Source organism: Scatophagus argus, chromosome 19 (assembly GCF_020382885.2).
Source record: "Scatophagus argus isolate fScaArg1 chromosome 19, fScaArg1.pri, whole genome shotgun sequence".
In the NCBI taxonomy this organism is placed as follows: domain Eukaryota; kingdom Metazoa; phylum Chordata; class Actinopteri; family Scatophagidae; genus Scatophagus; species Scatophagus argus.
Genome location: NC_058511.1, coordinates 20718803 through 20744107, shown reverse-complemented (window position 1 = coordinate 20744107; position 25305 = coordinate 20718803). Strand labels below are relative to the sequence as shown.

Below are 25305 nucleotides of genomic sequence, written 5' to 3'. Positions count from 1 at the left end.
TGTGTTTCTGCTGACAGTTCTTATAGAAAAGTCAATCTTGTGTCATTTTAAAAAATAATTCTGTGAGAAAATAACCCCCCCCCCCCCCAAATATTAACAAATCTTGACTAATATAGTTTCCTTAACTGAATCATCAGCTATCACATAACCATATGTCCATAACTGTATCCCATGCTGATGACTTGAGATCTCCATCTGCTGATACAATGAGGTGATGTTTGATGAATGGTGAAACGCCACAAAAAACTTACAAGTGGGCCTTGAGTTCAGATTATTTTGTTAACTATTTGAGCAATCATTTAGGCTCAGTTTGGGGTTGGAAACAAACTTCAAGTTACACAAGCTTCTTTGGAGGAGAAAACAAAGGTGAAATTATCACTTGAACTTCCAGCTGTAAACATGCAAACTATTCTACTTACCCAACGGCTAATGTTTTTTTCCTCATCCAACCCAGTCCACAAAACCTTGGTTTTAAAATGTGCGTTGGTGTGTTGAATTCCAGCATTCACTTTAACAGAACCATCCTTGGTATTCGTTTCACCTATGCTTTTCCTGCTATGAGGAGTCAAAAGGCCTGCTGTTTAAAAGGGCAAAAGAATGTATTTCATATGGGAACAATAAGGTCTTGCTCACCAAACAAGCATGTCAGTCAAATTTAAAAAAAAATCTAGAAGCATATCTTTCGTTAATGTCAGTATAATCATTTTTTCTTTTGAATTTTAGTTTGCACAACAGAAACCAGTGAGAAACATCAGTTTGTGTTGTTAGAAGTTGATTAAAAGTTTGGTAACCGCTGACATGCAGTATATGCTGTGACATCACACTGAGGGTTTTCTGCTACAGCTACAGTGGCATCAGGAGCTTCTCCTTTGTAAAACCTAAGCATTTTTTTTTTAAATTGAAACTGAAAAAAAATACTGATAATAAACCTGAATGAAATGCAGGCACAAAATGTTTTTTGAGTAATTACATTTATCTGACATGCAGGTTGTTGAAGTTCCTGTTGGTGTAATGGTAAGGTGGCCCAATACTTCGGATTTTTTAGTTTATCTATTATATCTACATAACTATATATATATTGACCCAGGCTCAGTGGGTGACACCACTGACTGATGCAGGAGACCATATCCAGTGTGAACCCTTAGGCAAGGTCCTTAATGCTATTGGCCTACATCTGACATGAGCAAACAAGGTCTACAAACAATCCCTGTGAGAGAGGATACATAACTAGGCTCTGAGACGTATGGATGATTCAAAAATCAGCATCTGTGCTGACAAAGAAGCAACTTCTAGCACAGTGTTCCGGCAACTGCAAACACAACTAGACTGATGAGGTGCAACATGACCTGACCTGAGACTGAAGATCATGGCAAAGCTGGACTCCTGGCACCCCGTGGTCGATTACCTAAGTGACAAAGTACCATCTGAAAGTCTGCTAGAAGATGTGAATGCAGGACTGAGAGATAGTTTGAAAGATCCAATAGCCAATTACAATTCTAAATATTCCCCTTTCTTACTATTTTATTTGATGATTTACTTATTTAAATACTTCACTATATTTTTAAGAATTCTGTATGTTTTTATTTGTTCACATGAAACTTACCATAGTCAAATGAAGCCAAAGTTTCATGTGTCGACGGTAAGGACCCCTTCTTGCCCTTTCATGGGTCTTTACTGACCACATCAAATGCATCGAACCATTTATCTTTGAGGAAAAATACTGAACTTATCCTCCTTATTCCTATTCCCCATGAAACCTTGCATGAATTATGAGCACTACTTCTGGTGCCCATAATTCATGCAAGCTACTGATTTTTGTGGCAGATTCAAACAAGTGGATGGTCATGCGTTGTGGGACCAAGGCAGTTTTGTAGCCATGCAGCTGCAATACTGTGGACAGTAAAAATAAAAACTCTTCTAATAACTTTACCATTGGTTTTCAGTGTGTACTGTAATTACAATTTGCAACTGCAAAATGTATTTTAGGTTGACAGTTGTCTGATGTAGTTTGATGCATCTCATCAAGCTCATCTGAGGGTAAGATAGTATAACCCTTTACTGATCACCAAAGGGGAAATTTGGGTGTTAAAGCATCTCAGAACAGAATAAGTACATGAATAAATACTCAAGACAAAATGCATAATAAAAACAAAATACACACACATATATACTGGTAGACTATAAAATATGAAGTACTTAAAAAAAGAATATAAACACAGTGTATACATACAAGAGGGGTACAGTATTGTCCTGAAGTGGTTAATGCAATAGTGCAGTATACAGCGAAAGGGTGGTGCTATGGTGGTGGGGGTGTGACTAACAGTCTGGTGATGATGATGTCAGTCTATGGCAGGGGAGTCAAACTCATTTTCACCAAGGACCACATCAGCATAATGGTTGGCCTCGAACGGCCAGATTAACAGTATAAATGTAACAAAATGCAAGGTAATTTAAAATAAATGACACTACACCTTATTATATTGTTAGATAACTGTTTCTGTATGTATTATGTATTCAGCTATGGCACAACCAACATACGACAGAAGCATCATTTTACAAAACAATGAGGTAATGCTGCCTGTTCTTGAACACACACAAGTAGATCCCTCCTCATCCCAAGACACCATCTCACACATCTTCATTCATAGATCATGTTCTGGAAGTAACAGACACAAAACAAAATGCAAGCACAATCACTAAATTGTACACATATTCTAATGTTCTTAGTCTTGGTAAATAAAACTCATTTATTAAATAAAAGTGAAAACCAAACCAACCAAACCAAAAACCTATTTTTTCTGGCCGGATGTCTGACACTGTTTTACCTTGGACAAGGTGTCAATGTCTGGCTGTAGGTCCTGTGCTGAGGCAATCCGCAAAACAACGGGGAGGTTGTCATCGGTGATGCGGGCTCAAAAGTGTGACGTAGAAGAGTGGGGAAACTGCAATGCATTGTGGGCTTTGCGGACAAAAGTGTGTTAACGCCGGCTGCATGCGTGACGCTGCTCTTGTGTTCTGTTGTTTTAACAAATGAAAACGTGGTGCAAACGTGCTGTGTCGTTAACTGCCACAATCGTTCACATGATCGCCTTCAATGACATGTTAAGGATAAATAGAAATAAGCAGAGGAAAGTTAACAGCTGTTCATTTTATTTTCAGAAAAACACCACCAACACCAGTGTGAAAATGCCGTAAACACACCAACATGTGATAAAAGTGATGTTTGGTCGTCTCACGGCTGCTATCCAGGCCATTTGGTGTCTCTTTGTTAGCTCACAGATTCAAGGTCTTTGGCTTTGCTTCCACGTTGGAAATTAGAAAAATCTCACTCCATCGTTTTTTGAGTTTTTTTTATCGGCACAAATGAGCATCTAAAGCGCTCTGTCCTGTTCTTGGGTGCTATGAATTGGTGGACGAATGCAGAGGGTGAGCTGAGATATCCAAATGGCTCTGAACTTGTCTCTGCTCCTCCTCTCAGCCACTGACTCCAGGCTGTCTAGCTCCAGACCGACCGCTGAGCTAGCTTACGTCACCAGCTTGTTCATTCTGTCGGCCACTCCTGCTTTTATAATACCACCCCAGCACACCAAGGCTAAGAAAAGAGCGCTACAACCACAGATTGATAAAAAGCTTCCAGGAGTGTCGTAAGGAAGAACAATCTGCTCTGTCCCTTCCTGCAGAAAGCATCCATGTTGTTTTGTCCAGTCTAGTTTACTGTTTATTTGCACCCCAAGGTACTTGTATGAGTCCATCCTCTCCACTAGCTCCTCTCCCAGAAGCCAGGGCTAGATGGTGTTGAGGGCACTTGATGGCGAAAACTTTTGATTGGCTGCTTCTGATCCAGTCACATTGCAAAATCCACATGGGAAGTATTACTAAACCGCAAGGTAACGAGTCTTGTTAAGCTAACAGCAAAAAGTTCATCGCTAAAAATCCAGTCAATTCTCTTTGTCGAGGCATTTAATGCAGAAGTAGCTCCTTCAGAGCATAATAAGATTTTGATTCGCGAGGTACAGTTCGACACGTGATCATGCTGCACCAATAGAGTACTTACTTACTCAACGGCAACATGGCCACCTCCATGATTTTATTCAGAGAAGAAGAATCGTTCCATTGACAGTATATATATTTTCACATACAAACACTGAATTTGTCTTCTGCATTTGACCCATCCTTAGTTGAACACACATGCAACACCAAGCAAATTACATGCAGTGAAACACACAGGAACAGTGGACTGCAACTATCAAGCGCCCGGGGAGAAAATTGGGGGTTAAATGCCTTGCTCAAGGGCACATCAGCCAACTAATGGAGTGGGGGAGAATTTTTTTTCGCATTAATCACTCCACCACCCTCAAATTTTTCCTTCCCTTCAGGTGGGGGAATCGAACCAGCAACCTTCCGATCACATGCCCCTCCTCCAACCCCTTATTCAACGTTACCGAATAAAGAGAAAAACACCCAAAAGTCCTCTGAAGTGGGACAAATGGAATCTAAACAGTGCCGTATACATAGCCATGTCCTTTTTGCTATTAGCTTAACAAGACTCACTATTTTTATTGAACTAAAGATTGTGTAGCCCCCAGACTGCGTGGCGGAAATCAATTTCTAAAACTTTTCGTGGTTCACCTTGCGGTCTTGTAAAACTCTATGGTAAAACTTCCCACGTGGATGCTGCGATGTGATTGGAACAGAAGCAGCCAATCACAAGTTTTCGCCATCCAAGTTCTCTGATTGGTTGACCTTTTGTGGCACATTTATAACGTGCAAAGCTTGAGCGTGTGTAACTGGGGCAGAGTGAGGGAAAAAGCTATTGTCAGCATGCAGCAGTGTACCTGAGCGCGGAGGAAGCTATTTTTGAGCACCGAATTGATTTTTGTCTGCTCAACCATAAGTTTTGCGCGTACGATTTTAATTTTTCGCGGGAATAATTTCAATTGTGGCATGAATATAATTCCATATAAAACGGGGTAAATTAGGAGTAAATGACTTTCAAAAAGAACACAGGAACCCTGGAACTGATCAGCGTACTGCTCTCTCCGCTATCTTACGGGAAGTTCTTCCCATAACCATACCTGCATTAGCCGCCATCAGAATAAGGTGGATACATTTTGTAAGTTTTGTTTTTTGTAGCCCATGTGGTTTAAGACTGAGATGTAAGTGCTGCAGTCGTCCTATGGAGGGCAGCAAAACGCTTATCTGCATTTAAACTACCGGAACTGTATAAGAAGAAGATATCGGGAAGCATAGCTTACATCCTGTAAGAACTATCAGCCATCAAAATACATTACCAAATTAAAAAACAACAGCCATCATGGGAGCCGTTCTGGGATTGTGCTCCATGGCGAGCTGGGTAAGTAACACACGCATCTATGTCGACCGGGCAAGCGGTTTATATGGTATTGTTGTAATTAGCTGCTTTGACTTTCATGTGCTGTCATGACTGCGCAAAAACACAAAACATCAGGCCGCTATCAACAGGGCGATACACAGTGGCGCATGAAAACATTATTAAACACAATATAGGCAGTTAGCATTAACTTGTCGATCTTCAATCCTCATTCAGAGGTTGTAGTCTCGTGTAGCTTTAGTTACAGAAGCAAACTGCAGAACTAAAATGACACACACACACATATTTATATATATATATATATATATACAGTGGAAACTGGCTAGCTGTTATGCTAAACAGCGTCAAACATGTAGAGCCTCGCCACGGCTCCGCGAGTTTTTGATGAAAATGTACCACAGCGAAATTTCAGTAAAGCATTTTGAAGTGTATGGTGGTTTCACCCATGTGCGTGAACACGTATGTGTTTGCTGTGTAAACACGGAGCCGTCGAAGATGTCAACAAAGCAGCCTCGGTTTCTCGTTTACTGTTACATCACTGCAGCCATGTAAACAGAGAGGCCAGCTGTCATCAGGGTGCTGTTATTGCGTCTTGTGAAGGCAGGCATCTACAGATTTAGTCAGAGACGGCGACCCCACAAGAAGGCTTGTTTAGCGACGTTCAGAAATGATCACAGTTGGAGTCAGAATCACACCTACAAGGAATTTTAAGTTCCTTTCAGTGTACTTACACATCTTTTTAAGAACGGGGATATATAAATCGAAAGTTATAAATGTGAATGACAAACTCAACAAAGATATTTAAAGAAAAAAAAACAAGCAGATTATGAAAAATTGAACACCAGATCACAGATGACTTGAATAGGCTTGGCTGGTATCAAGGTTTTATGGTATGTCATGGTTTAGAATGATTCTCAAAACCATCAAAAATGCACACCCTCCTTTATTTTATTAAGGGTGAGACATTTATTTTTGTGTTATGGTTTTTGTATTATTCTGTACCTTCACAGTTGTGTTCCTTCTGTATTCTAACTTTTGGATTTTTTTTTTGTTTCCACATGAGCTGCAGCCTGCGATATAAATAAAGTTCAGCATAGTTTTTGTTATCTGTTTTCACTAACCTCAGCAACTGCGGTACGCTAACCAGTTACATGAAATTGCTTATCAGGGAAACTCAAAATTTCTCAATGTATTCATAAGCACATTCGCGTGAAATAGGCGGTGCTTGCAGCATATGAACAGTCAGAATCATGAAAAACTCTTCTGATAGCAAAGCGGCATATTTTAGAAAGCCAGAGCAAACTTTAGTATTAGACAAATATGAAGAAGTTAAACACATAATAAGCAGGACAATTAAAGATATCAATTGTAGAAGGGATGACTGGTAAAAAAAAACAAAAAAACAACTGGGAATGTATAAAGGCACCCTTAATATCACTGCAAAGATAATAAAAAAATACTCATCCCAGTATTAGTCTGCGGAAGAGCCGTGTGCTTGAAATGTCATGCACCAGTGAATAAAAGTTCTTTCAAAGAGAGCTTTATGGTCTGCAGATCTCTATTGTTTCCTGATCTTAGCATTGCTGGCTCTTCGTTTTTAGTGCACTAGTAGATCTGATTGCGTTTGTGTCTATTCTATTAAATTCATAGCGTGCACGCTATGACAGTTATTTTTTTTTCAAGGGGAGGGAGACAATCAGATTTACAGTTTAAGTATTTACAAGTTGTGAGAACATTTTAATTCAGAGATGTGAAGACATGGACTAAGACAGAAGCAAAACACACTTTATGGTATTTAGAAAGCCTGTAGTGTTTACATAATTTGGAGGAGGGGGCTACGAAAGCTGCCCAGTCGAGTGGTGTTTTTACAGCTGAGAAAGCAATGTTAACCCATTTCGCCACTAGCTAATGAATACTAAAACTAACAGATGCTAAATCAAACAACTTTCTAAAACACACAAAGTTAAACTACGAACTAAAGCTAGTCTACAACCTAACAACTGTCTAAAATCACTAACTAATCTTGTCTTCTAAGTACCGTAAACACAGAACTAACTATAAAATTAGCACTAGAATATCTACCTTCGCTCAAACTGCTCCTAACTCTCAACAGTTGGCAAAGTGGCGAGATGTTGGTTTTATAGGACGAGGGAGGTGTGGAGGGATAGAGTGGTTGGTGGCGTAGACTGCCTCAAAGATAACACCTGCCTCCAGATCGGCCACTCACAAAATTCAGTTGCAGTAGCTGGGTTTCAGCCTGTAAGGTGACCTTGGGAGACTTGAAAGCTAGTTTTTCTTCTTATTATTATTTTTAAGTAAATCTAAAGGAGAAAAGGAGGAGTGCTGGCAGTATTTGTGAATGGTGTAACTAGGCACATCACTATTAAGGAGCAGATCTGGTGTAGGGACATTGGCCATTGAGGCCATATGAGGCCAGATTATCTGCTGAGAGAATTCTCCCACGTCATCACAATGGCTGTGTACATCTCCCTTCAGTTAATTAAGATGAATAAAGTCATCTATCTATCTAACGCGGACACTGCCTGCGATGTCCTCCACTCCGTCGCAAGCAGACTGCAGACTCAGCACCCAGGGGCCTTCTTACTTGTCTCTGCATTGTATACAGGCAACCAGCTGTCACCCCACAGTGGAGATGGTCTGAGGAGACTGAAGAGGCTCTGAAAGACTGTTTTGATTCTACTGTGTGATTTTCATGGGAAGGACATCGACAGTCTCACACACTGCACAACGGGCTATATAAACTTCTGTGTGGAGAACACCATACAGGACTGTGCGGTGTTTCTCCAACAATGAACTATGGATCACCCCTGACATAAACACCCTTCTCGAGGAGAAAGAGAGGGCCTTTAAATCAAGAAAGAAAGAAGAGCTAAAACCTATTCAGAGAGAGTTGAGGAGGAAGATCAGGCAGGGGAAAGCCTGTTACAGGAAGATGTTGGAGAAGCAGAGTCTGCAAAAGCCTGAGAACCATCTCAGGCCACAAGGAAACTGACTCCCAGGCTGCTGGGGACCTGAAGTGGGTGAATGATTAGAATCTATTCTTTAAGACTTAGAGACTTAGACTTCACTTTATTGATCCCTTTAAGATGGCTCCCTCAGGGAAATTGAATAACAGGGTGATCAGTCACCTCCTCCTGCCCCCACCCAGCCATCTCTGCGGCAACCCCCACCCCTACTCCCAGCCACTTCTCCACAACTTTTAGCTCACAACCACCCCCTTTTGTTTCATCTGCCACAAACTCATCTTCCACTTCTACCAGCACACAACACCCTTGCTCCAACGTGCCCCTAACCACAGACCAGGTGAGCTTAGGAGAATAAAGATAAGGAGGGCTGCAGGTCCAGATGGCATCAGTTCCAGGCTCCTGAAGTCCTGAACAAACCAGCTACGCGGGATAGTGCAGTACATCTTTACCATGAGCCTGAAGTTGGGTAGAGTACCACAGCTGTGGAAAATGTGTGGTGTCAGCACTGCAGATGTTGCAACCCAAGGCACTGACATTCCACCTCATGAAGACTGTGAAGAGGATGGTGCTCGTACATCTTCGCCATTTGGTGAGCCCATCAACGGACCCGCTCCAGTTCGCCTACCAGCTTGCCATTGAGGTGGATAGTGCAGTCACCTTCCTCTTGTACAGGGACATTTCTCACCTGGACAACCCTGGAAGCACTGTGAGAATCAAGTTTTTTGATTTCTCCAGTGCTTTCAACACCATGCAGCCTGCATTGCTGGGGGACAAGTTGAAGCACTCAGGGGTGGACCAGCATCTTACAGTATGGCTACTGGACTACCTCACCAACCACCAACAGTACATAAAGACACAGAACTGCGTGTGTGAGACGTGGTGGTCTGTAGCATGGGGATCCTGCAGGGAATGGTCCTGGCTCCGTCCCTTTTCACCCTCTAAACTGCGGACTACAGAATACAGAGAACTGATGGTGGTGGAGCTGGTGGTGGATTTCCACAGATGTGGACACTCACCCCCAACTGGTGAACATTCAGGAAATGGTCATTGAGATTGTGGACTTCTTTAAGTACCTGGATGTTCACCTCAACAGCAACTGGACTGGACAGACAACTCCACTGCACTACAGGAAGGGCCAGAGCAGACTGTACCTGCTGAGGAGACTTAGGTCCTTTGGAGTGCAGGGGGCACTCCATTTTTCGACTCTGTGGTGGCATCAGCCCTTTGCTATGGAGTGGTCTGCTGGCGCAGCAGCATCTCCACTGCAGACAGGAAGAGACTTGACCAAATCTTCAGGAAGGCCATCTCTGTCCTAGGGAGCCCTCTTGACCAAGTGCAGGTGATGGGAGAGAGACGGATGTTGGGGTCCGGGTTAGGGTACTGCACAGCTGCTCAAGGCTGCTTTGCCCCAAGTGCGTGAAGGAGCGTTTCTGTAGGTCCTTCTGCTGCTGTGAGACTGTACAACCAGCACTGCTCCTGGCAGACCCATGTACTCAACTACAGTCTGAATCTCAATATGTTCCGTGCAGAAACTCCACCACAATAGCTATATGTGCAATAACTTCAACAGATCACGTGCAATACGGTAACCTTTGCTGTAACTTTTTTGTACTGTTTTGAAGCAGTACAAAAGTGACAGGTAGTCACTTTATGTTATGTGTTATGTCTGTGTGGTTTTTCCTCCTTGGAAAGGAATTTAGTTCAGTCTAGTTGTTAATATTAATGTTAATAATGTTTTTTTTTTTTTTACACATTTTTATGTTTTTATTTGACTCCTTGTACCTTATTGCTGTCCTTGTGCTGCTGTGAAAATGCAGATTTCCCCACTGTGGGACAAATAAAGGAAATTCTACATTTTTAATGATGTACAATTCCCTGTTGCAAGTATCTGTAGACAGATACAGGACAGTGTGCATGGTCTGCATATTCACCACATATTTCACTTGCTAAACATGTTCGGGATGCTTTGGCTCAACATATACACCTGTGTGTTCTAGTTCCAGCAGTTTTGCACAGCCATTGAAGAGGAGTTTATGAACATTTAACAAACCTGATTAAGTCTGCCTGCATGAGCCAAATAGTGGTCACATCAGATACTGACTGATTTTCTGATCCGTCCAAAACCAAAAAGGTTGCTTTTACATATAGTTTCTTCACTTTCAGTGCCAGTTAAGTTAGATATTTTATAATTTTAAAATCAATACTTTTGACACACTGGTATGTACTGATGATATCTACCCTTCCATCCTTCCATTAATTATAATAATGAATAAAATTCTGATTTGTGCATGCAGATCCCATGCCTGTGTGGCAGTGCACCCTGCCTCCTCTGCCGATGCTGCCCCAGTGGAAATAACTCTACAGTGACTCGCCTGATTTATGCCTTCTTCCTGCTGCTGGGAGTGGGTGTTGCCTGTATTATGTTGATGCCTGGCATGGAAGAGCAGCTAAAGAAGGTACACACAGTTGCTCATAACAGACATGAAAAATAAATTGTGTGTGAAATTATTACAGTACAGGATCATAACTTCTGCTCTGTGTATTGCTGCAGATTCCGGGTTTTTGTGAAGGAGGGATAGGTTCATCTATTCCTGGTGTTGAAGGTCATGTGAACTGTGATGTGCTGGTTGGCTACAAGGCTGTGTACCGCGTTTGCTTCGGCATGGCCATGTTCTTCCTGCTCTTCTCGCTGCTCATGATCAAAGTCAAGACTAGCCAGGACCCCCGAGCTGCACTACACAATGGGTGAGTCATAATCCTCCATCCACAACTTCTTCTGTCTGCTAGGACATAAACTCAGACTTTGCTTAACACTTTGTGGGCTTGTCTCATCTCATCTTGTCTTTCTCCGTTTATCCGAATCTGGGTGGTGGGGGGCAGCAGCCTCAGCAGGGAAACCCAGACTGTCCTCTCCCTGGTCACTTCGACCAGCTTGTCCGGGGGGATCCCAAGGTGTTCCCAGGCCAGATGAGAGATATAATCCCTCAATTGTGTCTAGGGTCTGTCCCAGGGTCTCCTGGGCATGCCCTAAACAACTACCCAGGGAGACGTCCAGGAGGCATCCTAACCAAGTGCCCGAGCCACCTCAGCTGGCTCCTATCTATGCAAAGGAGCAGTGGCTTTACTCTGAGCTCCTGCCCTATGTCTGAGATCCTCACCCTATCTGTAAAATTGAGCCTGGCCACCCTGCGGAGGAAACTCATTTCCGCCGCTTGTATCTGTGATCTTGTTCTTTCCTTCACCACCCACAGCTCGTGACTAATGGTGAGGGTTGGAATTTAGATTGACTGGTAAATCAAGAAGTTTGCCCTTTACCCTTACTCATGAACAAGACCCCAAGATACTTAAACTCCTCCACTTGGGTCAGCAACTCTTCTCCGATCCGGAGTGGGTAATCCACCCTTTTCCGGTTGAGAACCATGGCCTCGGATTTATAGGTGCTGATCTTCATCTCAGCTGCTTCACACTCGGCTGCAAACCATCCCAGTGCGAACTGGAGGTCACTGCTCAATGACGCCAGTAGGACCACAGCATCTGCAAAAAGCAGAGATGGAATCCAAAGGCCACCAAACCTGACACCATCCGCCACAGGACTGGTTTTGCATAGTCCCACAACCCCTCCAGCAGCCTTACTAGGCTGTAGAGCTGGTCCTGGTCCAGTGTTCCAAGACTGGGATGAATACCACATTGTTCCTCTTTGATCTGAGTTTCAAAGACCAGACCTTCTGACCGCAGCTGCAAACAGCCACCTCTGCAGTGGCCTAACAGTGTGGAACGTGACCTACTCAGACTCCACGTCCCCCACCAGCCCCGGCGTGCAGTCGAGGTTATGCCTTAGGTGGGGGTTGAAGATGATTCTGACTGGGTCCTCAGCCAGATGTTCCGTGCAGATCCTCACTGTTTGTTTAGGTCCTGCCCTGCCACCTGATCCAACTCACCACCAGGCGTCGATCACTTGACAGCTCTGCTCCTCTCTTGGTCAGAGTGTTCAAAACATATAACCGCAGATCCGCTGATACGGCTGCAAAGTTGATAATCGACCTGCGACCTAGGGTGTCCTGGTGCCAGGTGCACTTATGGACACCCTTATGTTCAAACATGGTGTTAGCTATGGACTAAATGTGACTAGCACAGAAGTCCAATAACTGAAGACCGCTTGGGTTCAGATCAGGCAGGCTGTTGCCCCATCAGTGTTGAAGTCCCCCAGTAAAACAATGGAATCCCTAGCATGGGGCATCTTCCTGCACCCGTCCCAGGGACTCCAAAAAAAGTGGGTACTTTGAACTGTTATTTGGTGCATTTAAGCACAAACAACAGTCATGACCCATTCCCCAACCCAAAGGCGCAGGGATACAACCCTTTCGTTCACTGGGGTAAACCCCAACATACAGACAGAGAGCCGTGGGACTGTAAGTAAGCCCACTCCTGCCCTCCGCCTCTCACCCAAGGCAACTCCAGAGAAGACCCCTCTCAAGGAGACTGGTTCCATAGCCCAAGCTGTGCATGGAAGGTGAGCCCGACTATATCTGGCCGTTATCTCTCAACCTCTCACACAAGCTCAGGCTCCTTCGCCACCAGTGAAGTGACATTCCATGTCCCAACAGCGAACATCACCAACTGGCGCAGAATCCACACTGCACCAAATTCCTTTGACTCCTCCTGCAGGTGGTGGGCCCACTGGAGGAGAGACCCATGTCCTTTCTTTGGGCTGGGCCCAGCGGGGCCCCATAGGCAAAGGCCCGGGCCGCCAGGCGCACACCGACGGGCCCTTTCTCCAGGCCTGGTCCCGGTAACCCTCCGGGCAGGGTCCTTGATTTTACTTTTCATTGAGGTCTCTGTGAAGCACGCTTTGTCTCACCCTTCCACCAGGAACAATTTGTCTTGGGAGACCCTAATAGGTGCACACAGCCCCCGACAACATAGCTCATTAGGGCACTCAGACCCCTCCACCTCGATAAGGTGGTGGTTATGGACTCATCACCTACATTTTAGAAAGTGATAAAGTGTCCACTAATTTGTGTTAACCGTTTATCTTAAGTCTGCATGACAATTATCAATACCAGCTTTTGATTGATCATATTTTATTTGAGAAAAGTCACCAAACTTGACCTCCTGTTATATGTGTGATTGAGCAGCTGTCTGCACCAGAGCATGCACTTGCCTGGTTTCCAATGGTTTGAGGGGCTTTTCTACTACCATGCAGTGAGCACAGTATAGTGAAAGGTCACCTCTACTTTGAAGCATCTGATCTTGGGCTGTAAATAATGATTATTTTTGTCATTGATTACTCTGTCAAGTGTTCTTTGGAATAATGAATTCCTAGTCTATAAAATGTGTAAATATCTTGACAAGTGTCTGTTATAGTTACCTGAGACCCAAGTAGGCATCTTTTAAAGTACTTGTTATATCTGAGCAATAATTCAAAACGATTGATGTGTGCAAGAATTAAATCCTGCAGTTCTTGCCAAAAACTGCTACAAGAACTGTTGAAAGTGATTGTCAGGCAACTATTTAATCATTTTTAGATTATTTGTCTCTGTTACAGGTTTTGGTTCTTTAAGTTTGTTGCAGCTACTGCCATGACTATTGGATCATTTTTCATCTCAGAAGGTCCCTTCACTACTGGTAACTGTTCTTTTCCCTTGTTGTCTTTTTCCTCTCAAATAAATACATTGTAGCAAAAAAATGTCTGTACCTCTATGACAGTAAATGACCTGTAAATTAATATTATGCACTATTATGAGTCTCCACCTCCACTGATTAATTGGGAGAAAAAATAATCACATCAGATGAATCTTATATCTGAATGCTGTAAACTGATTATAATGATGTCCATCTCCATTATACAGGAAAACACAAATGTAGTGACTGAAATTAAGATTTGTTGAACTACTAAGGCATAGGTATGAATAAGGGCAACAAAACTTGTATATACATACAGTGGTATGAAAAAGTTTGGGCACCCCTGATCATTTTCAGGATTTTCCTTTATAAATCATTGGTTGTTCGGATCAGCAATTTCAGTTAAATATATCATATAGCAGACAAACACAGTGATATTTCAGAAGTGAAATGAAGTTTATAGGATTAACAGAAAGTGTGCAACAATTACTGAAACAACATTAGGCAGGTGCATAAATTTGGGCACCCTTGTTGTTTTATTGATTTGAGTACCTTTAGCACTAATTATTGGAACACAAAGTTTGTTTGGTAAGCTCATTGACCCTTGACCTACATACACAGGTGAATCCGATCATGAGAAAGGGTATTTCAGGTGGCCAGTAGCAAGTTGTTCTCCCTTTTGCATCTTCTCTGAGGAGTGGCAACATGGGAGCCTCAAAACAACTCTCAAATGACCTGAAAACAAAGATTGTCCAACATCATGGTTTAGGGGAAGGATACAAAAAGCTGGCTCAGAGATTTAAGCTGTCAGTTTCCACTGTGAGGAACATAGTGAGGAAATGGAAGACCACAGGCACAGTCCTAGTTAAGGCCCGGAGTGGCAGGCCAAGAAAAATCTCTGATAAGCAGAGGCGAGGAATGGTGAGAACGGTCAAACTCAACCCACAGACCAGCTCCAAAGACCTACAACATGATCTTGCTGCAGATGGTGTCACTGTGCATCGTTCAACTATTCAGCGCACTTTGCACAAGGAGATGCTGTATGGGAGAGTAATGCGGCGGAAGCCTTTTCTACGCACATGCCACAAACAGAGTCGCTTGAGGTATGCTAAAGCACATTTGGACAAGCCAGCTTCCTTTTGGAATAAGGTGCTGTGGACTGATGAATGTAAAATTGAGTTATTTGGACATAACAAGGGGCAGTATGCATGGCGGAAGAAGAACACAGCATTCCAAGACAAACACTTGCTACCCACAGTAAAATTTGGTGGTGGTTCCATCATGCTGTGGGGCTGTGTGGCCAGTGCAGGTACTGGCAATCTTGTAAAAGTTGAAGGTCGCATGGATTCCAGTCAGTATCAGCAGATTCTTGCCAACAATGTTCAAGAATCAGTGACAAAGTTGAAGTTGCGCCGGGGCTGGATACTTCAACAAGACAACGACCCCAAACACTGCTCAAACTCTACAAAGGCATTCATGCAGAGGAACAACTACAACGTTCTGGAATGGCCATCTCAGTCCCCAGACCTGAACATTATTGAAAATCTGTGGTGTGATTTAAAGCGGGCTGTCCATGCTCGGAAACCATCAAACCTGACTGAACTGGAGATTTTTTGTAAAGAAGAATGGTCAAAAATACCTTCAACCAGACTCCAGACCCTCATTGGAAGCTATAGGAAGCGTTTAGAGGCTGTTATTTCTGCAAAAGGAGGATCTACGAAATATTGATGTCATTTTTCTGTTGTGGTGCCCAAATTTATGCACCTGCCTAATGTTGTTTAAGTAATTGTTGCACACTTTCTGTTAATCCTATAAACTTCATTTCACTTCTGAAATATCACTGTGTTTGTCTGCTATATGATATATTTAACTGAAATTGCTGATCCGAACAACCAATGATTTATAAAGGAAAATCCTGAAAATGATCAGGGGTGCCCAAACTTTTTCATACCACTGTATGTAAAACAAAAATGGTTGGCTGAGTGTAGGAATACATGAGTGAACAGGTCGATTAATTAACAACTTATTAACAAGCTATTGCCAACAGAATTAATTAAGGAGTAAATGTTATCAAAACCATCAAAAATGAGTCAAAAATGCCATACAGGGAATAACTAAGAAAACTAACAAAGCAAAATAATTTTAGAATAAGACCAGGCCATCCAGGTTGGTGTGGTCTGTGTCAGAAGAGGAAACAGTTGTTTATTAAAAGTTTCTTTCTGTGTTTGGTGGGAAGAGGCTGGATTCTTAGTTCTGTTCAGTGTGCCTCACTGTAACATAAAGCACAACTACTGTGCAGCATTTGTATAGAAATAAAAAATACTGAAATACAGAAATACAATATTATACATTAAACATTTTTATTTGTATGTATTTACTTTGTGAATTATTTTTACTTCAAATACTTGAATTGACTTGTCTTAATTAAACAATTAAGTCAAAGTGAAGTCCTGAAAGAATAAATATATATTTGACCTTTTTTGCATATTGGAATCAATACTCACCTATTGTATTTACTGATTTAATGTGCTGTGAAATGCATTTTTCAGTTGAAGAAATATTTCAAATTTCACTTCACAGTGCGCCAGATTGATCCATTTAATTATAACATTTTGGAAATTTTCTTTTTACCTTTTCTGTTAACCTCTTTGTAAACCTGAAGTCTTTTGGGCAAAAAAAAAAAAATTAATTTTGTGACACGGTGGGTTAACAGTGGGTTCTTAAATGGTTTTATCAGCTTAAAAATGAAGAGAACTTTTATCTGAATACATAAATCACCAAATGTTGATATACATTATCTTTACTGGACATTGATGATATGTTTCTGTGTCAGAAACATATGCGACATGCAAGTTTTCGGTAGATTTGAGTCTTCATTCAGTTCAGGTGGTGGTAAAAGGGTACTTAAATGTCTTGCATCTGGCTTTTAAAAACCTGCAGTTGTGACAGTGAAGTGAAGTATCTTCTTTCTTTCCAATATTTTTCACAGTGTGGTTTTATGTTGGCATGGCTGGTGCCTTCTGCTTCATTCTCATCCAGCTGGTTTTACTCATTGACTTTGCCCATTCCTGGAATGAATCCTGGGTAGAGAAGATGGAAGAAGGCAATTCTCGCTGCTGGTATGCAGGTATGGTGACAGTGTTATTATGAGGCTGATCATATGGATGAAAACTAGATTAATAACAACCTTAAAAGAATTATTTTATGTAAGATGAGTATAAACAATACCTAAATTGTTTCAGTGACAGTTCTTATGGAGACAACAAAGGGACTGAGAAAAATTCATAATATTTTGCGTTAAAGCACATGATAATGACGTTAAAGAGGGCTGATAATAAATTCATGCCCACAAATAAAATTGTAGTGTCTCATAGCTTTCAGGTAAAGGGCTTCTCATGAACAGGCTTTTTGATAATGTTGAATTCTTAATAATAAAAAAAAATCTGTAAGTCTGAGAGCCTATCCTGCTATTTTCTTAGGAATGTATGTAATGATGTTCTAATGTGTGTTCACAGCTCTGCTGTCGGTTACCACAGTAAATTACTTGCTGTCTCTGGTGTCTCTGGTAATGTTCTACGTCTACTACACCAACTCTGATGGTTGCACCGAGAACAAGGTCTTCATCAGCATCAACATGCTCCTCTGCATCGCAGCCTCTGTCATGTCCATCCTGCCACAGATCCAGGTTCACACAAGTTTTCTTTTATATTCAAGTTTGGGATGGGTGTGACTAAGCTTTAGACAACGGAACAAGCCGTGTGTTCCCTCACCACATTTCACCTTTTTTCCAAAGGATTTTCATTTTATGCGTATACAGTGGGGGAAATAATTATTTGATCCCTTGATGATGATTTTGTAAGTTTACAACCTTACAAAGACATGAACAGCCCATAATTTTTAGGATAAAAACATAACTTAATAGATGGTGGAGAAATCCTTGTTGGCAAGCACAGAGGTCAGACATTTCTTGCAGTTGGTCACCAGGTTTGTGCACATCTCAGGAGGGATTTTGCTGCTGGAACATGTTGGAAGACCAAACCATCTTCAGTGTTCTGGCTGAGGCCAGAAGATTCTCATCCAAGATTCTATGGTACATGGTTCCGTTAATTGGCCCCTCAATGCAGTGAAGTCTTCCTGTACCCTTAGCAGAGAAACAGCCCCAAAGCAGAATGTTTCCATCTCCATGTTTGACAGTGGGGATGGTGTTCTTGGGGTCATATTCAGCATTTCTCTGCCTCCAAACACGGCAAGTCAAGTTGATGCCAAAAAGCTCAATGTTGGTCTCATCTGACCTCGTCACATTCTCCAAAGCCTTCTCTGAATCATTCAGTTGTTCGTTGTCCCCCTGCTCAAGAATCTCTTTGGTCTTGCCCATGGAGGTGGAGAGGTTTGAATGGAAGAGATTGATTCTGTGACAGGTGTCTTTTATACACATAACAAGTTGAAATTGGGAGTACCTTCCTGAAGGGACAGGACTAATGTGTTCCTCGTGTGCACGTAACTGGTCTGTGTGGGTCAGAATTCTTGCTGATTGGCAGGGGATCAAATACTTCTTTCACTCAATCAAATGCAAATCAGTTTATAATCCTTATTTAATGTTTCTTGTCTGGATTTGTTTATTCTCTCTCTGTTAAAATCAACCTACCATAAAAATTATGGACTGTTCATGTCTTTGTAAGGGGGTAAAATGACAAAATCAGCATGGGATCAAGTAATTATTTTCACCAAGAAGGACAACATACTCACATTTCCCATGTTTATATGGCTCACAAAAAAACGCTTGCCTGAAAGCTCTGTACTGAAATGTATAAGCATAATGGCTAATGACTGCTGTTCTGTGTGAAGGAGTCCCAGCCCAGGTCCGGCCTGCTGCAGTCCTCCCTGGTGACCTTGTACACCATGTACTTGACTTGGTCTGCCATGACCAATGAACCTGGTAAGATTCACATTATGTATTAGACATGTCTTGAAAAAATCGATTCTTTGATTCCAAATCGAATTTCATATTGTTTTCTAAAGATCGATTATGCCCAAAGATTGATTTTCTAATACATTTTCCCCCGGTGAACTTAAACCCCACTAGTCCCGTCTTTGAATTCACGCATGCGTGCGTAGTGTGAATATATCAAAACAATGAACATGGCGTTGGACACTAGCGATAACAAACACCTGAAACGTTCAAAGCTACTATCTGGGACCATTTTGAGTTAAGAAACGACGACAAAGAGAAAGATAAGCTTGGCAAAAGCAAAGTGATTTGCAAAGAATGCCAAATGGAAGTATTGTGGAAATATGACCAACCTCAGGAACCATATGTTGCGACAGATCGGATCGTGATAATCAATTCCTATTCTTGAGAATCAGAATCAGTTATTGAAATATGAATCGATACCCAGCCCTATTATATATAGCAGAATTTTAATGCATTCCCATTCCCCAGTTACATGAACAATCTGTGCTCCTTTCAACATTTTGACTGTGAGCTTAGCTTTTGGGTGAAATATGAAAGATTAATAAGTTAGTAGCAGAGATCTGCGCATACGGAAAAGCACTAAAATACTTGTATACATACACGTGAATTAAAGAATTCAAGTTACACAAAGAGTCCAACAGGGCACCTGCTCAAAAAAATTACAATTAGTTGATGTATGCCTATGATATTTTTTGTTCATGCGTGTTTTATTTTGTAAACTGTGTGAAACATGGTTATCTGTTTGCATGACCAAGAAATGGAAACCTAATTTTTGGCCTGTTTCTGGCCTCCCTCATTATATATGAGATTCATTTTCAGTTAATAATATTCATTTAGTTAATACAATTCATTTATGAATGTTATTAAAACCTGTTCTGTTGGATTAAGTAAATGTGGTCTACATTAATCTGTCAGTGACATATCATGTATTTAAAACCAGCAGTAAGTTTGATTCCTTTCTTGTGTCTCACAGACAGGAAATGTAACCCAAGCCTTTTGGGTATTATCGGACTGAACAGCACTAGTCCTGCAGTTCAGGACCATGTGGTTGAGTGGTGGGATGCCCAGGGGATTGTGGGATTGATCCTTTTCCTCATGTGTGTCCTCTACTCCAGGTGAGGAAGTCCTTGTAATTATCTGCACAGTTCTTGACTTGTGAAGAAACCCAGACTCATAAACAGTTATGATTAACCAGCAGGCTGATGTTGTTGTTGTTGTCTAAAATGACTCTTGTTTTTGTTTGGTAAATTATTTGAAGCACCATGTTCTCTGATGTTCTCTCTTTTCCCCTGTTTGTCCATAAGTATTCGTAATTCATCCAATGCCCAGATGAACAAGCTGACTCTGACAAGTGACGAGTCAGCTCTTATTGAGGATGGGCCTCAGACTGACAACTTTGAAGAGGGCAGCAGTCTTCACAGAGCTGTGGACAATGAGAAGGATGGTGTTACCTACTCCTACTCTTTCTTCCATTTCATGTTGTTCTTGGCGTCACTCTACATCATGATGACACTCACCAACTGGTATAGGTAGGCTTCACACACTGGACAGACATGACCATTAGATCCGGTGAGCAGGTTTCGATTACTGTCTGAGCACCAGTCCTCAAGCACGTAAACACAGAGTCCTCTTATCTTCTAAATCATCTAAAACCAAACCTATCTGGAGAGTTACCACTCAAGGGAAGGGAGGATTATATATAAAGGTGTGAAAAAATGCTGTAAACTAAGAATTCTTTCAAAAATGGAGGGTTTTTTTTTTTTTAGCAGTTAACAAAATGCAGTGAATGAACAGAAGAGAAATCTAAAATCAAATCAATATTTAGTGTGACCACCCTTTGCTTTCAGAACAGCATCAGTTCTTCTAGGCGCACTTGCACACTGTTTTTGAAGGAACTCGGCTGGTGGGTTGTTCCAAACATCTTGGAGAACTAACCATAGATCTTCCTGTCTCTTCATGTAATCCCAGGCAGACTTGATGATGTTGAGATCGGGGCTCTGTGGTGGCCATACCATCACTTCCAGGACCTCTTGTTGTTCTTTACACTGAAGATGGTTCTGAATGACATTGGCTGTATGTTTGGGGTTGTTATCTTGCTGCAGATTAAATTTGATGCAAATCATATGCCTCCCAGGTGGTATTGCATTTGCAGAAATGCAGCTCAAAATTGCAAGGAACTTTCACTATGCTTCACTTTTACTTGCAGACACTCATTATTGCTCTGCTATTGGTGTTCAAACTGCCTTCTGCTACAGGCAAATATTTCAAATTTTGACTCATCAATCCAGAGCACCTGCTGCCATTTTTCTGCACCCCAGTTCCTATGTTTTCGTGCATAGTTGAATCGCCTGGCCTTGTTTCCATGTCGGAGGTATGGCTTTTTGCCTGCAACTCTTCCATGAAGACCAATTCTGGCCCAGACGTCTTCGGACAGTCTGGGTCTACCTGGGTCCCACTGGTTTCTACAAGTTCTGAGCTGATGCCACTGCCGGACATCTTCTGATTTCAAAGGGAAATAAGCTTGATGTGTTTTTCATCTGTTTATTTTTGTGTTTTTCATCTAACTGCACGACTACTGCTTCTACGATCCTCGAATTTGCCCACTTTGTGCTTCTTCAAAAGAGCTTGAGCAGTACATCTTGAAACCCCAGTCTGCTTTGAAACCTTTGTCTGGAAGAGACCTTGCTGTTGCAGTATAACTTTCTTATGTCTTGTTGCTGAGCTCAGTCTTGCCATGGTGCATGACCTGTGACATAAAACTGTCTTCCACAACCTCACCTTGGTAGCAGAATTTGACTGTTCCTCACCCAATTTTAAACCTCCTACACAGCTGTTTCTGTTTCGGTTAATGACTGTGTTTCAACCTACATGTGAAATTGGCAAAGGGGGTGGACGACGCCATCCTGTACCTGCTGCACAAGGCCCACTCTCACCTTGACAATGGGAGCAGTGCTGTGAGGATCATGTTCTTTGACTTCTCCAGCGCTTTCAACACCATCCAGCCCGTCCTCCTGAGAGACAAGCTGCACAACATGAGAGTGGACCCACACCTGATCAAGGATCGAGGATTACCTTTCAGAGAGACTGCATTGAGGATGGACAGGAGGGGGAGTAGAGGAGCCTGGTGGAGGACTTTGCTGAATGGTGCAGGGCTAACAAGCTGCAACTCAACACATCCAAAACCAAGGCGTTGGTGATTGACTTCAGGAGGAACAGACCCCATCCCCCCGGTCTCCATGAATGTCAGACTGGACTGGTCAGTGAACACGACATCATCCACAGGAAAACTCAGTCATCTGTATTTCCTGAGGAGGCTGGGGTCCTTTAACATCTACAAAAAACTGCTGTTCTACCAGACTGTGGTGGCCAGGGTCCTATGCTGTGGTGTGCTGGGGAGGCAGCATCAAGAAGAGGGACGCAACACAGCTGGACAGACTGGTGCGGGGGACAGGATCTGTGGTGGGCACAGAGCTGGACTCTGTAGTGTCAGTAGCAGATAAAAGGACCCTGGATAAGATCCTGTCCATCCTGAACAACACCTCCCACCCTCTGCACAGGACTCTGATCAGTCAGAGGAGTGTGTTCAGCACCAGACTGCTGTCTCTGACCTGATCCACAAACAGACTCAGGAACTCATTTGTCCCCCTGGCCATTAGACTTTACAACACATCTCTGGGTGTTCAATAGTTACGATCTCAGCAACAGTCTGTGCCTGAGTCACATCTGACATAAAAATCTGAGGGCAGTTACTCCACTATGCACCTTACCTTATATGTTTTGCACAATTAATCTGCACTTTATATCTCATTTCTGGGTAGCAATGTGTTCACATATTTTTACACTGTAGCTTTTAGTCTCTTGTTTTATACACACAGTCAGTCTGTTTGACCTGCTTTCCTTGCTATATTAGTCTATTTTTCCTGCTAACAGTTAGGCCTTGTTTGTTTGTTTGTTTGCTTACTTTTTTCAGAAATCAGAAAAGACTTTATTGCCATTGTAAGTTAAGAGGTTTCACATTACTAGGAATTTGTCTTGGTGATTGGTGCATACATAGAACGTAACAAGTAACATATAATACAAGAATAAAATAAAATAGATTAAGGTAAAACAAAATAAAATAAGATAAGTAAAATAAATATGTTTCTGGAGGTAGTCCAAAAGTGAGGTGGTGCAGGGTGGACTATAGTGCAAGTGAGTGAGGTAAACAGTGCAAATTGACTAACCTACACTGCTTTAATGGGCTACTGGATGTTTGAATTTCCCTTGGGATCAATAAAGTATCTATCTAGCTAGCTAGCTAGCTATTAGCACCTGTTAGGTATAATTGGTTGACTACACACCTGACTATAATCCTACAAAATCCCTCACTTTGTGCAAGTGTACCTATAAGAATTGATGCTGGTTTGAAGGGTAGTAACATGAAATACTGATTTGATTTAGATTTTTCTTTTGTTCTTTCACCTAAAACTTTTCCACAGTACTGTATATCTTTTAATCATTTAATCTCTTTGTGATGACACAAAAAGATGCGTTTACTATTGGCATTTCCTCAATTATTAAAAATGTATAAAAATTGAGTCCAGGCTAATGGCTTTCCTGCCTCAATGAATCAATCAACTGCCACTCAAATGTTTTGTATTTCTGTTTCAGTGAGGTTTCATCATTTCTTAACAAACATTTTTGGAGTTTTGCTCTTTACATTTCAGTAGCAGAGTATAAATTTGTCAGCTGATATGTTTCTTTGTTGTCTGTTTTGTCTGCAGCCCTGACTCCAACTATGAGGCCATGACCAGCAAGTGGCCATCGGTGTGGGTGAAGATCTCCTCCAGCTGGATCTGCATCGCCCTGTATGTGTGGACACTGGTGGCTCCGCTGGTTCTGGTCAACAGAGACTTTGACTGAAATACAGCTGATAGACACATCAATACCCAGCCTCACCTGTGTTTTGTTTGGTAAAACAATAGGTTGCTAACCCTGCTTCAGTTACTACTGGCGAGTCTGGGGCTGCATTTAGGCTAGATTCAGGTCTGTTTTGTTTGCCGCACTGGCCTGTCTGTAGAATTTATTGCCGCTTCCTTGCTGCAGTCCAGCTTTTCTGGTGTAGTGTTATTGTGAATCCTCAGCTGCTTGTTGTCATGGTTTCCCGTTGTTTTGTCATTTTAAATATCCTGTGTATTCCTGGTATATGATTCTGTTTTCTTTAAATGAACAGATAGCTGCATGCTTTTCCTTTAAAACTTGATGTGACATTAATAGTAGCTAACTTTTATGAAGATTATAATGGTTTTGCTTAGTGACCCCTGCGCTAAGGAACAATTGAACTCTTTACTCTAGGATTACATATGGAAATGCTGTTACATGTAAAATAAGGGAGAAACTGCTTTGATTCTGTGGCTGTCAACTGGATTTGAGTTGTTGTCTAAGAGCATGACTCCAGCTGTGCACTGACAGGTGAGAGCAGTCGAGCATTTTTGTTCATCAACTAGTAAAATAATCGGGCATGAGCGGTACTGTGTAGCATTGTGCTGGTTGATGTTTGTGATCTGCTATCATGTGTTAAAGCTCTACTAGCTCAGTGTTTACTCTGCAGCTTGCACACCCCTGAGCACATACGTAACAATGTATTTGCATTGAATTTTGACTTTAAATGTAAGACTGATTGTTTGAAAACTTCTAAGTTATTTGGTAGTGTTTAGCATTAGTCATGTAGTTTCTCACCAATTTGGTAGACATGTTGTGGCTCTGCATTTTGTGTCTCACCTAGACTTTTGTTCTAATGTGATTTTTTTTTCTTCTCTTAACATGTACAAGTATTATAAATCATTTAATAAAACTGACAAAAAAACAGCCGGTTTTCACAGGAGTGTGTCTTGGACATGTTTTTTTTTTAATTTGGCCACTTTGATTTTTTTTTCCTTCCAGACACTGAGCAACTACTATATATACTAAAATAGCATTAACTCCATAGATAGCACAATAGCCAAGCTAATGTTTCAGCTTACTATTCTTACAACAAATTAATACATCATTTTACAGTTTTGGTTAACATTATATAGGGTTGCCAACATCAGAATCAGCAATTTTTTTTATTATTTATTTTTTTAAAATTTTAATTTTTTTTTAAAAACAGACACTGCAATTTGCAATGTTCCCAACCAAGAAATTGAAAGATAGTAATAAAAAGAAAAAATATAAAATAAAATATGAAATATCAGATATTTATGTATATATACATACATTTATACATTTCCAGGGAAATGTATGTCTATGTATCCGTTACAATACAGAGTTCAGTAGTTTGATGGTGACAGGCACGAATGATTTCTTGTGTTGCACCATGGGAGGAGGAGTCTCTTACTGAACGAGCTCCTTTA

At 41.6% G+C, this 25305-nt stretch overlaps 1 protein-coding gene across 1 annotated transcript; it reads left to right on the top strand.

Moving 5' to 3' along the window:
• Positions 1-4813: 4813 nt before the first annotated feature.
• serinc1 (serine incorporator 1) lies at positions 4814-24789 on the top strand. The gene is made up of 10 exons (XM_046373069.1): positions 4814-5353; positions 10632-10793; positions 10889-11082; positions 13883-13962; positions 16949-17086; positions 17475-17644; positions 18805-18895; positions 19905-20046; positions 20236-20460; positions 23695-24789. Exons 1-10 carry the CDS (start codon positions 5315-5317, stop codon positions 23831-23833), a joined length of 1380 nt encoding a protein of 459 aa, XP_046229025.1. The 5' UTR covers positions 4814-5314; the 3' UTR covers positions 23834-24789.
• Positions 24790-25305: the final 516 nt, after the last annotated feature.